An 18,008-nucleotide genomic window follows, 5' to 3' on the forward strand; every position below is an offset into this window, starting at 1 on the left:
CATCCTGCTACCCTTTAGACTTAATCAAAAAGAATAACTAAGGGGGGAGGGAATACAAATAATCAGGGGAAGTTAATTATAAAAGAAAGGCTTGCCGTTGGGGGGAGGTTATTTTAAGGGGACAGGGAAATTTTTTCTAGGTTTGGGACGGGAGGAAAATATAAGGGAGCACTCACAGTTCCAGGAGATCCTCCAATCCCCAGGTCGTCTTCACGGGGCAGCAAGATAATTGTTGGCTGATGCCCACAGTTTCTCAATTCCTCAGCAATTCCTTGTTCTCTACCAATAATCTCCCCTTGCTTCTTACACTTTCGACTCTCCTTCTTCTCCTTCGTAATTCTTCTCAACTTCTCCTTTCAAGACTCCTCAACCTTTTCTCTTACAACTCCTCAACTTTATACTCTATTTCTCCAATCCTTCCAACGCTTTTTTAATCTCTTATTAACTCCGGAGCGAATTTAACTCGTTCGTCGGGGCAATTTTATAGGGACTGCTCGGGGCAACACCACAACAGGGACTATGTTTTCGGAGTACTTCTGTATGGGACTGGACTCGGGCTATTTCAAAGCCGAAAGAGTCGTCGGGACACTTCTCGCGGTCTTCACCGCGATCCTCTTGCTGGGTAGGGGGATTCCTTTGATGAATCGTCACACAGGTGTGGTCACGTGGGGTCCCTATGCTCTGGATACCATGGCAATGAAGCAACTGTGAGCGCTGAGGCAAACGGCTAGGGGGGAGGGGTAGGAATCTACTCGGGAGTAGGGTATTCAACGGGAGCTAGAAAATAAAATCTATAACACTATGAATAATGATTATTAGGAGACGGGAGGGGGGCACACAATATCTGCTTCTTCATAAGCTATATTGGAACACCTATGTGAATGACATTGCGAGTTCAAAAATCATTTATCTTCTATAATTTTACAATTATGAAAATTACAAGCTTTATTCTTATTTCTATTTTTTCCATCTGGCAAGAAACCAATGATAGTTGGATGTGACTTCCCAAGTTAAGTGACTATTTTCGCTGTACACACATGTTTCGGTGTATAAGATAGGATGGATAATCATATAATTTCTAGAAGGAAAACACAATGCTATACAGAATCTTTAAGGGTGAAATGAAGTAGTTCTCCTCTGTTGGTACCGGACAAAGAAAGATAGGAGGCCACTCTATTTTATTAATATGGATTGTCACATCTTGATTGATGGTTCGACTAAGAGCATTATTGTCATAATAAATTCAGATTAAAATCATTTTATATTTCATATTAATTATAATTTAGCAATCATTGTTCTCCAATCGCGGCTCTGTACCCAGTGGAGCAGATGTAAAAATAACCACCAGTATCAGTTAAAGTCAATTTTTCTTCCACACACACCCATTCGGCATTCCCTAACCAGATGGTTTGATTCTATATCAACGAAAGGGGATTTTTCAACAGTGTAGCACCAACATTCTTGATTTCATTTATTTCAATTGTGGTGAAGTCATATCAAGTCCCGTGGACTGAACGACGAATTGAATTACTCACAAATTTTGTGGTAATTAAAATAGCCTTGTCTAATTGACCAAGGTTACCGATGATAGGTAGATACTTGGTAAATACAAATATCCTAATTTTGTACAGCAATTCGAATGTCAGGCCTGCTCTGCACAGCCGAGGCCGTTTTTCTCCCTTGTTTCCACTACCAGAATGAGACTCACCAGAAATGTTGTGATGTGATGTTTCAACACCCTGATACTAGCACGTGAAGGAATGGAAGATAAGCATGGTTGGTTACGTTTATAAGAGTGGCCAATATAGCGGTTATGAACGATTCCTGTGCTCCTGACAGGAACCTGAGGTACACTGTTATAGTGATATGATAATTTAACCTTGAAAAATCACGAAAGCACTGTCTTGATCAACAATATGATGTTGTACAGCCTATAATGGTTGCACAGCCGTTAGTAACTACATGACCTCTGATTGAACTTTCACTAGTATATGCATGAATCCCAAAGCATTTAGTGTGCAATAATGTCTATTTATTCGTATTATTCGCGCAGGTTTAAATGAAGTGGAAAAGGTAATTTCAGAAGTTTGAAGATTTATGCTCAACATGTTCCAAAGTTGACTACTTATATTTAGTACTCGATAAAAGACAGTGATGTTAATGTCGGTCGATACAAGACAAATTTCGACTGCTGTATAGTCAGTAAAAAACTTAAAAACTAGTTGTAGTCTAAATGTCAATGGATGAATGTCAACAGTCCCCTATATACGAATGATTTCGTAAGACAGCAAAATATTCTGCGATAAATTTCTGTTCTGCGCGAAACATCCAACGAAACTATTACTCCTCCCAATTTGGTGGGGATAATGTTGACCAGGTGATGAGTGAAGTTGCAACGCTAATGAAGACACCTCTTCAAAAAATGAAATCATTTGATAATATTTTCCTGTCGATGACCATTGATTCGAGAGCCCGCCAAAAAGACGCAACATAGCAGCACATAATAGACATGGAAGCAGATGTCGTCGAGCGGTATAGCTTGCGAAGACAGCCCTTTTAGTACCTTCGAGGATACCTTCTTCAATAGCACTTTGTCACTGTGAAGCTATTGTGCTGTCTATTAATAATTCACGCGCGTGATAAGATTGCATTGATTACTGATTAAACAACAGATAATGATACAGAAAATGAAAAATCTTATAATCCTGATTCAAATACAAAAAAATCTGGGCTAAATTAATAAAAACAGATGAGTCCAAACTTACACCGTTCGAATGTGGGTGGATAATGTCATGATCGGGGACTCAGCGGTATTCCTCGAAAATTAATTCATGCACGTAAAATCAATTCAATACGCCTGTAATGAAGGCGTACGTGAGCGTCTCGTTACGAGGTATCCCACTATGGCTTTGATTAGTGGAAGTCATATGGACGCATATAAAGAAATCATGCTTGCGACAAATAAACATTCAAAAAATTATAAAATACATGCAGGTAAGCCACATTTTCGGGGAAAGAAGCGTGAAAAATATACTTCCCATTTCTAGGGAATTGTCTATGCAGGCAAGGGGCTTTTAATTTTTATTTCGATAGCTGGACGGTCCAGCACAATGAACCATGTTTTTGGGACAATCGAGATGCGCTTGTGAAACTTCTTTGATTACTCATAGCCTCACAAGGAGCCAGCAGTCCGAAATGAGATAATGATATGGTACCAAAAACAAAAACAAAAACGAAAATGAAAACAAAAACAACAACAAAATCCAAAACCAGAACAAAAACTAAAACTAAAACTAAAACAAGAACCAGAACAAAAACTAGAACTAAAACTAAAACTAAAACCAAACAAAAACAAGAACCAGAAGAAAAACTAAAACTAAAACAAAAACAAAAAAAAAAACACGAAGGGTTGCACTGCGGGAGTGCAGGCAGAAGTGAAAACTTGAAGTTATGGCGCGTTGGGCACTTTTTTGGGTGAGCATTTTTAAGTGCGCTCGCGACATGAGAAATTGTACATAAATAAAATGCGTATATTTTCGATTTTTAAGGTTTTCCTACTTTTCTGGTTTTCCGATAATTTTTAATTCTTAGCTGAAATGAGCATAGAGTTAATTTTCCTAATTCCCCAAAATTTTGAGATTATTTGTAATTTTGTAAAAATTTAACAACTTCAAACTTTAAATGCAGCGCCTTTTTAAACGCTAGCGCCAAACTTGTATTCTTGTAATGTAACTGTTGGTAGAACAGGAAGTTGTCTCCCTAGCCGAAGAAAGAGACAGCTGATATACAGGGCGCTCAGATTAAGGGGTTATTCTCATGTGAGCACTTGAAAAAATCGATTTTTTTTTTTTGATATTTTGACAGTAAAACCTATTGAAAACATACTGTGAAAAATTCAGACCGAAATTCATAGTATTTGATAAGTTACAGCTCATAGTCGCCGACGTGTAGTAAGCGATTGTCTACCAGGCTTTCAACTTTAAACGCGTTTTTCTCGAATCATCATTTTCTGAAACGGTCAAGGTCCTACAAGAAAAAGTATTCAACCGATTGCTTTAAAATTTACATATGTTCTTCTACTCATTTATAGTTATCGTCCCTACCACAATTGTTCATTTTCGACAATATCTTCATATTTTTTTTAAACGATTTGTAACGAAAAAGAAGGAGATTTTCGTGATTTTTTTTTTGAAGTTCGATATTTTTTTTTGTTTTTATAGAAATTGATTATATTTGGTAGGGACGATAGCCACAGATCTACTGAATAATAATCCATTCGATTTTTTTATGTCAGACAACATGAACAGCCGCTATCACCTTGACCAGTGAACTACCTTTTTTTGTTGGTGACTACTTTGACTTAAAAAAAATATATGTTAAAAATGTAAAAAACGAAAAAAAAAATTTTTTTCGTATATTTCAAAATACAAATAAAAATATATTGAAAAATCAACATGATTGAAGTTTGTTGTCGCATAAAAAAAAAATTCCGAAAAAGTGGTAAAATATAGGCGTTCACATGAGAGTAACCCCTTAAAAGGCGTAATTCTTTAAGTTGTGAATCCCAGAATCTGTATATTCTTTGAGTCAAAATTCCTATTAATAAATTAGTTAATTGTAAATCGCCTTCATCCTTTTTTATTTACTGGCCTCCCTTCTAATTATTACTTAATATTAGAAGAAAGGTCACAGTTTATTTTGTATCTTTTATAGTTTTTCCTAGTGGTAATAATTTACCGTGAAGTGTTTATCGTAATTGAGTGATAGTTTTATGGCAGGCATGCCTTTTTTCGGGCTTTTCTGTGAGGTCCAGTGGAGACAGTGTGCGGACAGATAAACAACGGATAGTTTGTTCTAGTGCAGTGAAGAGGGGGGGGGGAACTATAGAAGAAAATAAGTGAGATTTGGAAGAGTGGACAGTTAGTTCGTGTTGAGTTTTCGGAGAGAACAGACTTATTTCAATCGCGGCATATTTTTACCTTTAAATCAACATTATTGTACCAAGTTGATATTTTCTTATTATTGTAGTTCTTTTTGAAGTAGACTTGTTCGCATTTATTTCTTGCCCACCACATTGATCCTACATATATACGAAAGAGGTAACTACTAAAGAAAAGAATTCGGATCACTGGCCCAGAGAATACGAGTATTTATTTATTGTTTCGTGGATTCGTATTATACTGTGAGTCTCGTTCTCGATGATAATAAATGTAGTCATGCTTGTCATGCCTTAAGTCCACAACATTTGACTCCAAATTTTCAATTTTTTAAATTTATTTTCCTCCGCGCCATGTGTCCCTTGGTCGCTACAGTGGCGCCGCCTTTACTTCATATTGTTTCGTTGTGCCGAAACTTCTCGACGTTTTTCGTATTTCGTCACATAAAAAAGTTAATTTTGTTCAACAAACAGTAGAATAATGTCAAGTCGAGATAGGAAACGGCGTTCCAGATCCAGGTCGCGAGATGAACGCAGTCACAAGAGGATAAGATAATCGGAAAAATTCAAAGTTCTTCAAAATCAGTTAGATAACCTCACTCAGGTCGTCAACGAATTAGTTGAGGTTCAAGCAAAACCTGCTGTACAAGATCTCACTAATATGAATGAGATAATTGGTAAGAAACTCATGCCAATTTCACCTTTCCATACGAAATTTGAGAATCAGAGTCCACACGAATCTGAGGGGGCATTAAGATGTCGTTCAAAGTAATGAATCATTATCTTAATATACACAACAAGTATAGCCTAGGCACAAGGTAGCACCTTTTTCCATTGTCGTTACAGAAATTGACGACAAAGAAAATAATTCCTTTGTCATCAACGACGACACAAACCCTTCGCAGGCAAAGGAACAGGTGGTTGATTCAGAGGATCCAACCCACATAACAGTGTCTTCATCCAGAGAGGCAATCCTTAAAGCTTTAGGGGTGGATGTATCACTCTCTAATTTGAAAGAGGTGATGCACAATTCAGAGCTGATGAAGACATGGTCAAAATGGACTAAAGAAGGTCTTCCTGCCAAAAAGAAAAAAGACATCGTCGACTTGTATAACCGCAAAGGCGAATTATACGTGGAAGGCCCCAAAGTCAATTTAGAAATTTTGCCACTCCTCTCAGATATGGCGAAGCAGAGAGACTCACACCTCGTGGATACCCAAAATTGTGTTGGGACAGCTCTGGCTGCTCTGGGAGCGGCAGTGCCCTTGATGATTGATGCTCCAGAAGAAGGTCTGGATGAAGAGGTTTTTACTGACTATTTGAGTCATACAGGACAGATGCTCGCGGATATTTTTTATTAACAAACTGTGGCACGTAAGTCTTGTATTACCCCTCTCTTCAACAAAACCATGAAGCCCACGGTGGATGCAATGCAGATGAATGGCTATATGGAGATAACCTAAAAGAAAAAGTTGAAACTGCCAAGAAAATTGAACTAGCATATTCTGATATCAAGGATAAACCCCTACAGAAGAACGCTCCTAGAACATGACTCCAGGGGAACTCGAAGAACCCACCTGCGAATACTCGTCAGGTTTGAGTGAAAATATACGAAGAGTCTCGTTCGAAGATGATAATCCCCCACCCTACTTTACACCCAACTCCGATTATCATCTTCAAAATTCACAATGATGATACAAAAAAAAAACAATAAGAGGTAAGGGCGGCGCCACAGAAACAAAGATATGAAACTTTGATGAAAAAAGTAATGGTTTGAACGAATACCAAAATGCGCATGTCTCTATAGTTGATTTCTACGTAATCCATCAAGGAATTGGTGTCACTATACAGAAAATTATCCTCTGAGCAAATGCATCTAGCTTGATAAAATAGTGTGGTGGGGGCTGTGCTGTCGGCCAGATGAAGTAATTCTTTGTTCTATCACTATCGTTAATCAGTGTAATTTTGTGCTCTCCTGTATCAAATAGTCAAAAAAATGACAGCTGTATTAGTACTGGAATCAGTCGAATTAGAAGTGATTAGTGCGTGGTAAAATATATAGTAGATGGCATGGCTCGTTGGTAGCAATTTAAGTTTCAATGAATATGAAGCCACTTTGATGATGCCATGTGGATTGGCGCCCTCATGAATCCCAGTTTGAGGGAAAAACTGTCTCGATAAGTTGTTCGAACATTCGATGCTAAAATTTGACTGTTGAAAAAGTAAAAAACAATCACTTATAGAACTTCTAATCGATTGGAACATACAATTCTTCATACATTCTGTTGAGGCGATAGCCTCATACGGCCTAAGGGTGGCAGCACCTCCTGGGCGCGGTTCGTTTACCGGCCGCGTTGGGATACAGGTGCCTACTTCCGCACCCGAGGCGCTGCCCTCTCCACGTTTCCGGTGATTCGTCTGGAACGTTCGATTTTGGTCTCGAACGTTCGATATATCCGGGGTGGATTTCTCTCGCACGTTACAGGAGTCACTTAGTACTGTGCTTTCGTGGTGATTGTGCGTCTCGACCGTTGACCTATAATTATCGACCAATCTCTATCGCCTAATTATATCTCTACAGCGTTCCACAACGACTTGGTTGTTCGCGGCTTATATGCAGCACACAATTGTATAACTTTTTATAATTTACCCATACGTGACGTGAAAATAAAGTGTTTTCTCAGTGACTAAATAGTGCATCTCGTGTCACATTTATTCTCGCCCGTTAGCCATTATCCCAAACCTCGACCGGTTTTTCTTGGGCAGCTCTCGCCGGAAGACATTCATTGATTATCCAAGAAGTCAAGATTCTTAACACAGTCTCAGTTAAGAAGGTCGTGATAGGGAGTCTGCTTAACTGTGACGTTCAGAAGTCTAGTAATATATTCCGAAATTAAGTATGGCTCTCAATAAATGACATTTTGACACTCCTCCTAGTCTTTGAATTTTCTGCTCTACCATCTACACATTACTTCCGAAAACCCATTTTTTGAGAGAAGAAAATCGTTTGACAAAGGATAAAAACAAAAAATTATTGTTCCTGACAGAATAAATATGGGATATATGGGTCAAAGGAAGTTTGTCGCAAAGACACTAACGTTTAACAGATATATATTTATTAGCACTATACATTGCTAAACACTTCAACTTATTATTATAAATATACAACTTGACTCTAATGCACGACTCTTCGAAAACACTTAGGGTGGCACTCGCGATCTAAACTTTCACTTCCTTTTAAACGCTGACTACCTTTTCTGAACTATAGAGTAGGCCCTAGCAGCGTTACGTGATCCAAGGGTCTCTGAACCACGCTGGCTGGAAACGTTTTCCACTGTTACATCTGTGGGACTCTCATAAACCCGAAAATATAACTGTCTAAGTCCTCTTATTGGATGGAATTCGCATCCCTGTGCCATCCATGTCTATTTAAGGGGTTTCCCCACAAATAGCACCTATTTCTATGCCTACAATATAGTCTCATATCTACACTCGGGAGAGCTTCATCCCACGATGCTAAAGCCTACTCTAAAAGAAAACCATTTCGTTCTGAGAATATATTTCCCCAAAACTACTAGCTATAGACAATTTTTCGATACTACATAAATATGTCGGGTAATTGGAGATTGACCGAAAAAATTACTTTGCCATAATGACCTCAATAATTTGCCATTATTGGCGGCCATTTTCAAGCTTTTTCGCTTACCTTCAACTGGGTAAAAATCAGAATTCGATTCGTACTGTTTATTTAATTAGATCTCCCCTTTCGAAACAAAGAAAGTTCAAGTCAAAAATGTAAAAAATTAGAAAAAGTCATAATTCGCTGCCAAATAATCGAATAGCTGTAATAATGTGATGAGAAGTTGATCTCATAGACTTATTATGTCCGAAGTATTTTGTGAGACGGGATAATTCTGAGTTTATGAATTATTCGAATCGAGTTTTTTCGGTTGATGCCGAGTGAATATTGAAGAGGGTTTCTTGGGTGATAATAATAATGATGTGCGATAAAATGTTTCTTATCGCGTTTTCCTCAATTTTGATGAGCAATTTATCTACAGTCCACTCTTACCTTTGTCTGTAGTTTGAGTAGTACCGAAAGTTGCAGTTTTTATGCCTAGAAGGGGGCGTTGCAAATTACGAATGCAAATTGTCCAAATGTTTAACACCTCTAATCGTTAATTTCCTCCTTATTTATCCGAAATTTACCATGACAGGGGGAGTCCCGATTTTTCACGAATTACTCACTTTAAATTTAACAGAATATTTTTCATCAAGTTCCTTACAGATTTTGTCATGGAAAATATGGCACAATAAGGTGGAAACATCGTTCTAGATGTTTATGAAATTTCTTCATTCACAATATCTTTCAACTGAGAATGTTTTTGGGTCTTAATAAATGTGTTACCCAAAAGGTAGTTTTTATTACTCTAACCTATACTGCTAGGTGTTTGAAGTCACAAAAGCCCTGTTGGCTCGTGCGCGTCATTTTTAAGGTTGGAAATATGTATTTATTTTGTTTAGAGTGGTTGTGATAACTCAAATTCCAAATTTAGCAAAATTCATCAACTTCCACCTTCGTCAACACTTACATTTAATAGGTGCGTGTTTAAACTTCGGTGAAATTGAGATTTTTCACCTTTTCATGTCATTAGTAGCGATGTTGCTCCCTCAAAATATTGTTAGCATCACTTAATTTATGAGTGACATAAAAAAATATGCCGATTCTGCACTTTGGTGATATGTAATGATTCACAAATTCTGAACCTCGTACGGAAATTTTCCTGTTTTGCTATTGTTCAATTAAACTGATATAAAAACCCATGAAAATGGTGATAAAATGGAATCGTTTTCCACCCCGAAGGGAAGAAAACGTATATTTTAGGTCTTGCCGAGGCTTGACCCTTCGGAGATTACCTCGTCCCCCCCTCGCATGTGTGTGCCGCAACATATACCCAACCCATACCGTGAGAGCCTCTATGAGGGAAAAGGGTACCCTGAAGTGAGTTTCGAGTGCGGCTAGTGCGGATGGTCCGTTGTTTCTTCAGTATTTCCTTCGAATCATGAAGAATGGGTAAGACATTCTCATGGATGCAGCGCTAGCTACATCACAGCACTGTCGGAGTGAGACGAGACGTCAGACGAGACGTCAGACGAGACGTTACTTCTATCTCACTCCTGCAGTGTTGTCCGAATTCCTTACCGGATTATCCCTACTACTCTCGGCAAATACCTGCCAAAGATATCAAAATCGAGTGTTCCATAACTCAGTAATATACTGTATTCGGCACGCGACACACTGTGTATATTTAATTGTTATATTAATAAACGACATATTGTATTTTATAATCGAGCGTTTATTATTTGTGTAGTGTGAAACTAAACTCCGCTACAGGGGGGGAGGGGATCAGGTTTCAGTTTTGGCCCAAGTCGCCTCTCTTCCAATTCCGGAGATCCTGGCTCACTCTCATAATGGATTCCGCGATCGATTGTAAATTAGATTCACTGAATATAGATTTGACTACCGTGACAGCTTAACGACGAGTGACGATCGGTGGGACAATTGAGGATCTCTTCGATGTATTCGGGAGTCCTCGGCCCATATTCGTCCCTTTTCGGTGACGTAATATACGCATCCCTCTGATCCACCGATCGATGCTTGTGGGCATCTTCGGGTGGCCGAGGGATAGCGGGGATACGCAACGTGCGAGTGCGTCCGTTGTCCGAGTCCGAGCGGTGAGTAGGCGACTGCGGCGGGGGGGGCGACGACGACCTACGTCATCCACTTCTTCGATGGTGGCTAAGCGCCTGGAGTAGGGGACTGCGGGCAGGAGGAGGATGACTACGTCATCCTATGCTCCAGTGGTGATTCCTACAGTGGTTCTCGCGCTGTCCGAGCCCGGTGAGTAGGAGAATGGAGGAAGGGGGAGGACTTTTATGGGAGGGGGTTCACCAACGGTGAGCGGTGTAATGGAAAATAATAGTAATATAGATGGCGCGGGGGGAGAGCAATGTTGGAGGTTATGTAGCCTCGTCACAATAGATAGGGCCTCTTGATCTTCTGCTTCCATCGAGACATATGTCGGAACTATCGTGGAGCGTGATATCGCAAATAAATCGATCTGAGGTGTTCCCCATTTTTCGAAGACCCGCTGTAGAATCTCGGGACTGAGGTGCCAATCCGGAAGTGGGAGATTTCGGGACAGTCTGTCTGCTACTGTGTTGAACTTTCCCGGTAGAAAAAATGGGGTGAGATGAATCTCGTTCTGGTCCAGCAAAGTTAAGAGCTCTTTCGCTAAGTTTAATAGTATCTGTGAGCGCGTTCCCCCTTGATTCCTGATGTAGGCTATAGTGGTTCTATTGTCTGCTTGTAGCATTACCGACTTGCCCTTCAGGTGTTCCTTGAACATCTGGATTGCCAGTAGTACAGTGTAAAGTTCCTTGCGATTGATGTGTCTAATTGATCCGGAGTCCATGGTCCCGCTTGAACCCATTGATCCAACTGGAATCCCCATCCCGTCTCGGATGCATGTGTTGTGAGGAAAATGTCGGGATCTGCTCGAAAAATCGGACTTGTTTGGTGAATCTTTTGTTTCCACCAGAAGCAATCTAGGCTGCTCAAGTGGAGTAGAGGGAATTTCTTGTTTGGTGCGACTTTTAACAGGCGACGACATCCTCGTTGAAGCTGTCGTGAGAAGAATCTTCCCAGAGGAGTAACCAATGCTGCGAAATTTAACATTCCTAGAAGGGAACTTCTCAATTCCCAGCTCCAGATCCTTGAGGTCAGGAGCTTTTCTATGAGTCGAACAATTCGAGATTTCTTGTCCTCGGGGAGCGTCATCACGTTCCGCTCGGTGTGCCACAAGATGCCCAAGAACTCGATTTGGTGTAATGGGAATATTACCGACTTCTCGGTGTTGACGTCCCAGCCTAATGAATGTAGGAGCTTTATCCCAAAAAGGACTTGGTTTTCCAGGATCCCGCCATCTTGATGAGCGAAATGAAAATCGTCCAGGTAGACTAGAACTCGAATTCCCTACTGTCGAAAGAGATCTGCTATCCAGTTGCTTATTCTGGAACAGGCTAAAGGGGCTGTCGACAGGCCGAATGGTAGAAATGTCACGTTGTATAGCTGATTTAAGTAGGACAGACAGAGATATCTGCGACGGGAATTTTCGACTGGCACATGAAGATATGTTTGTGACAGGTCTACTTTTGCCAAAAAATCGATTTCCGAAGAAATGACGGCACTCCGCGCTGACTTATGAACCGAAATTTTGGTGGGTGAAGATGATCGTTTAAGCACCGAAGATTGAAAATTTGTCGAAATGTTCCATTTGCTTTTGGGATCCGGAACATCGGTGATATGAAGGTTGTCCCCCAATTTGCTTTTTCTATTATTCTTTGATGGAGCATTGTTTTTATTTCCCTCGACATTTGAAATGATTCTCTCGTGGCCTATTTGATGATACTTTGGCTTGTGAGGGGAATTGTTGGGGGTGTTTTTGTAAACGGAATCGAATAGCCTTGTAGGATGCTTATAATATATTTTGCAGGCTTGAACTTTTTCCATTGAGGAATAAAGTGACTCAGTTGGCCTCCCTCGAACTGATAGTCACGTCCTTTCAAAACTGCGATTTCTCTTTCTTGAGGAATCTTCTCGTTTCGAAGGACCCCTTGTCGGTTTAGCGTTGTAGTTTCCGTCTTTGGATGGGAGGAACACTCGTCGGGATTGACCAGATGATGATTTGTTCGACTGCATTAGAAGACGTGGCTGAGAGGAGCTTTTTACCTTTGGTTGAAATCTCGAATGTCCATTACTGGATTCACCGTCACGAAAGGGCTATTTCTCCTGATAAAATACCTTCGGAATACCCCCCTGTTGTTCCACAAACTCTGATAGTAATTTTTCGTCAAACAAAGGCGACTTCTATGGAGGTATCTCTGAGACATTTAGACCCTGATGATGATATCTTGGTTTACAATAACCCCTCCATATTTCAATGATTTCTGCTTTACGAGCACATAGAAAGTGAAGCAAGTCATCTGAGACTGATTTTACTGATGAATCCCCCAGAAAAGCGTCCTTGATATCTTGGCTTATCTGCGGATGCTTGGTTATCCGCGATTTAACGGCCAATGATAACTTTTGACGTTGTAGTAGGAGACCAGGGGAAATAGTACCAGCCATGGCATCCGATCTGGCTAAAAGCGAGGAACTGAATACTTTGGGGACCCAGAATCCCAATTGGCTGTTCACCTTGAGACTGTCAAATACCGGGGAAGCTTGTAACTTTTTCTGGACCTCTTTATATCTTATCATGCTCCAAGAGGTAGAGCCTAACTTCTGACAATTGATTTTCTCAGTTTTAATTTCCGGATCCGGGGCTGCGATGAGGGGGGGACATTCTTTCACTTGGGGAACCAATGCTAGATCGAAAATCGTGAAGGTTGCAGGCGTGTCATCATCTTGGGATGTCTCCCTTGACCTGTCTACGAAAAATTGATCCTCCTCGGCCGTGTTCAGATCCTGCTCCGATGAGAACTCATCCTCCATGTGATGGGGACGTTCTGAATTTTTCATTCCGTCCACTCTTTCCTTCAACTCGTGGAGCATACTAAACACTTGACTTTCAAAGTCATGTGCCCTACTTCGTTTGGCTTTTGGTTCTTCGATCACCTCCTCCACTATTGATTCTTCCCTCTCATTGTCTTCTACTTCACCTTTGAGCATTGGATCTGCAGCACTTCGACAAATGAATCAATGATTCACAGGTTTGAGCAAGTCCAGGAATGACTGCGCAGCCGAGGAAGAGCCTCGTATCTGCTGAACCAAAGCCGGCGGGCTTATGCCTAGAGCTCTACAAAATGCCCACCCCAACATCCAGAGTTTAATTTCCTCATAAGATTATTCGCTGAGGGTGGACCCCTCCGGCATAAAGATTTTTGTCAATTTGATAGTTGGGAGGGCAAACCGGATCTTGGATAGGACATCATCTGTAACCTTTTTTGTTTCCCCAAAAATATCTGTTGTAGACAAATTCAGAATTCTTTCTTCCAGCCATCTGTCGGGAAGACTGGCTTTAGCTAAAGCTTTTATTTGATCTAAGGTCGCATCCGCTTCCTCCGAATCCGCTGCTTCGCCTAAAAGCTCATTTGATGTGACCGATGGTACGGACGTCATCTGAAATGAATTTCATCAGAGGAACAATAGTTTAGAGGATGGCGTTCGAGAAACCTCTACGAACCAGGTCAGAATTAGGTTAGGGACTAGGAAAGTCTAACTATATTTGCCAAATTATGAGTTCGAGACAATGTCTGCGAACAGAGTTCATGGTAAGTTAAGGGCCCGGTGAAACCAGCAGCCTGACGGTTGTTCTTCCGTGGATGTGTGCTCGAGAGAGAATGCCTACGAGCCCTGTCCCTTAGGATGATCTGATCCAAGGGTAAAAGTCGAGGCGAAGCCTGCGACTCCCCAGTTGCCTTTTCAGGACATTTTGGTCGGAGGAACCTCCACGAGCGGCAAACAGGGTACAAATAGAGGCGGAACCTGCGATTCCCCCGTTGCTCTTTCGCCTGTCTTCGTTCCAAAAAATGGCTGTCCGGTAATAGACAACTGGTCTCGACTGTTTTCATCCGCTTAGAACCCTAATCCCTGTAACATAACATAGAAAGACCAACGGGAATACTTACCTTTGATCTTGTGACTCTCTATCGAATATTTAACACACTTTTTTGTGCGTTAAATAGCGAACATTACAACAACGTTTGACACACTACACGCTTCGGGAAAAAAGAAAGCGTACTGAAGAAACAACGGACCATCCGCACTAGCCGCACTCGAATCTCACTTCAGGGTACCCTTTTCCCTCATAGAGGCTCTTAAGGTATGGATTTGGCATATGTTGGGGTACACACATGCGAGGGGGGGCGAGGTAATCTCCGAAGGGTCAAGCCGAAGGCACAGACATAAAATAATTAAATTCCACGAGTCATTCGATAATGACAACCCCCAAAATCGTTAGATTTTTGGATCGATCGAATGGGATAGTAGTCTTTAAAAGAGCAAAGAAATTGGGATTGTGATTATAGGATCCGCGAAAATGTGTAATGAGAATGGTACTGAACACCATAAAATAAGTTATATTTTCAAATTCCCCCTCAATAGTGAGAAAACGTGAAATCTATCTGCAATATTATTTGTAAAAACTATATACAATAGGAATCATATGATTAAACCAAGTATCCTATAAAGGGGCTTATTTAATTTTTCAGACCTTGGCACGCGCAGAAATAGGAGTATGTACTTACATCTGCTAAAAGTGAAATAATTGCTTCCTTAGTTCTTCCAGAAACAACAACAAGCCGTGGAAGATCATCCTGAGGCGCGCCATCATTGATCTTCTCTTTAGGGTTTGACATGAGAAGAATATGAGCATTGGCACCACCGAATCCAAATGAGCTTACACCAACATATCCTCTCTTCCACGGTGTCGGTTTAGTGATAACCTGTAGCTTTCCGTTCGTAAGACCTTCGACACCTTCACGTGGCTCTGTATAATGCAAATTTGGCGGAATAAGGCCAGTTTCATAGCTTATAATAACTTTTGCAATTTGACCCATTCCACTGGCGGGCTCTGCGTGCCCAATGTTCGATTTAACCGAACCGATTTTAAGTGGTCCGGTCCTTCCGGAGCAGAAAACTGATTCAATTGCATTCAGTTCCTCAGGATCTCCCACCTTGGTTCCGGTACCATGAGCTTCAACATATTCGACCGAAGTTGGTAATACCTTGCATTCCTTATAGAAATCCCTAAGAAGAACACGTTGGATTTCACTTGACGGAAACGTAATTCCCTGTGGTTTAAAGCCATCACAATTGGTCTTTCCATAGACTATGGTTGCGTAGATACGTTTAGCATTTTTAGCTCTTTGAAGGAAGGCTATACTGATTGTTTCACTCCTCACGTAACCATTGGCATTGTTATCGAATGATTTGGATCGACCGTCATGTGATAAAACACCTGTAATAATGATAGCGCTGAAATTAATATTCTTTGCGGTGTTTCGTCTCCAACAACTCGATTTTTATTTATGGTCTAATTGTGTTTAATTATAATTTATTGTTCTTCAGAAAAGAATAATATTCTAAATTACCATACATTTTGGAGAGCGGAAGAAGAGAGAGAACGCGAATAACTGCGATTTCAATCGTTTTTTCAATCCGTCTAATCCGGCGATTCTAGAGAAAATCACGACCTAATAGTTTGACAAAGCTCCTGGTCATCTGGGAAAAATGTTGTTCCCCAAAACTCGTCAGCTCTTCAGCAATTCACTAATTTTTTTATCAACTCTAAAATGGCGCGCGAAGACCAACAACTTCCGAACCCGTCATTTTTGGTGGGAAACTCCTCAACTATATTAGCACCCATACGCTGAACACAGTTTCAGAAGGGTCTGGCCGGGAGTTGATCACTTCGAAAATGTCAAATTTCTGCCTTCCTTCACATCACACCCTCTCTACTCCCTCTATCAATAGATCGGACCGATGAGTTCGAAAGTTCTTGGCCCACCAAGCCGTGGTCAATCAAAAATAACATTTTAGAACTTTGTGCAACCGAGTGCCAGTGCAATTCGATTTTTCTGTTAGTTTACCTTATCAAGGTGAAATAAGGGTTTTCTCGGGGGGCCCTGCACAAGGGCTGGGTGGAAACACGCTGACAAGCGGAGAGATCATCACAGAACCGCGAGAGGTCGTTGAGCATCTGGTTCGCGCGCACTTTCCGGACTCTACTATAGAGCACCCGGGAGAGTGCCCTGAGGTGGACTGGACACGAACAGGAGGCGGCGATCCCGACTGGGAGCTAGCCGCAAGAATAGTAACGCTGGACAGGCTGCGATGGGCGGTCGACTCCTTCGAAATGTACAAGAGTCCGGATCCGGATGGGATACATCCGGTCCTCTTGCGAAGAGGGGGTCCAATGCTCCTGCGCAGACTGTTACCCGCAGTTAGGGCCTGCCTAGCATTGGGCTATGTGCCCAGCAGGTGGCGGGAAGTCAGAATTGTCTTTATCCCCAAACCGGGCAAATGCAGCTATGACAATGCGAAAGCCTACAGACCAATCAGTCTAAACTCCTTCTTGTTGAAGACGCTGGAAAGGCTGGTCGACAGGCAGATTAAGGAGGGGGCACTGAGGTGCAACCAAATATGGTTCTCACAACATGCATACCAAGCTGGCAGATCAACTGAGACTGCGCTGCACCACTTGGTAGGCATAATAGAAAACGCAAAGGAAAGGAGAGAGGATACCCTGGATGTCTATATAGACATCGAAGGGGCCTTCGATAACATTTCCTTTGATACGATGGAGAAAGCGGCGGCATCTTTTGGGATCGAGGAGTCGGTCACCAAATGGATAACCGCCATGCTCCGAACTAGAGTTGTCCACTCCACCCCTCTGCTGTGGCTCCTCGTTGTCGACGACCTCCACACTGGACTCGAGGAGCTGGGGGTAAGGACAGTGGCATATGCGGACGATCTGGCGCTGCTGGTAACTAGCAGGGACGCGAGCATGCTACATAGCAAGATGCAGAAGGCGCTGGACCATGTTCAGCACTGGTGCACATCGAAGGGCCTGAGGGTAAACCCAGGCAAGACGGAGATGGTGCACTTTAAAAGCAGAAGGAGGGGTGCCGTCAAACCTCCCTCCATTTATAACACAGTGCTGAAATTCTCTGGGGAAGTCAAATACCTAGGTATTTGGCTCGACAAGAAGCTCAGCTGGAAAAAGCATATCGCCATGCAGACCAACAAGGTCACTATGACATACTGGGCATGCAGGCGAATGTTCGGAAGCACATGGGGTCTAAGGCCGAGAATGGTCAAATGGATCTACACGGCCATAATGACCCCACAGCTTACACATGCAGCCGTAGTGTGGTGGTCAGCCTTGAATAAGGCCTGCCACACGAAAGCGGTGGACAGAGTAGGCAGGCTTGCGATGCTGGGCATAACAGGGGCACTTCGAACGGCCCCGAGGGCAGCATGCGAGGCCCTGCTCTTCATGCAACC

The 18,008-nt window shown here is 41.7% G+C and overlaps 1 protein-coding gene across 2 annotated transcripts in view; it reads right to left on the reverse strand.

Moving 5' to 3' along the window:
* Positions 1 to 18,008, reverse strand: part of LOC135168134 (fatty acid synthase-like) — a 167,639-nt gene that overhangs the window by 118,523 nt on the left and 31,108 nt on the right. For both annotated transcript variants that reach the window (XM_064132054.1, XM_064132053.1), the window contains one exon: positions 15,248 to 15,960. In XM_064132054.1, coding sequence (XP_063988124.1) covers positions 15,248 to 15,960 — 713 coding nt within the window. The remainder of the gene's footprint in view (positions 1 to 15,247; positions 15,961 to 18,008) is intronic.

This window comes from Diachasmimorpha longicaudata, chromosome 12 (genome assembly GCF_034640455.1).
Source record: "Diachasmimorpha longicaudata isolate KC_UGA_2023 chromosome 12, iyDiaLong2, whole genome shotgun sequence".
In the NCBI taxonomy this organism is placed as follows: domain Eukaryota; kingdom Metazoa; phylum Arthropoda; class Insecta; order Hymenoptera; family Braconidae; genus Diachasmimorpha; species Diachasmimorpha longicaudata.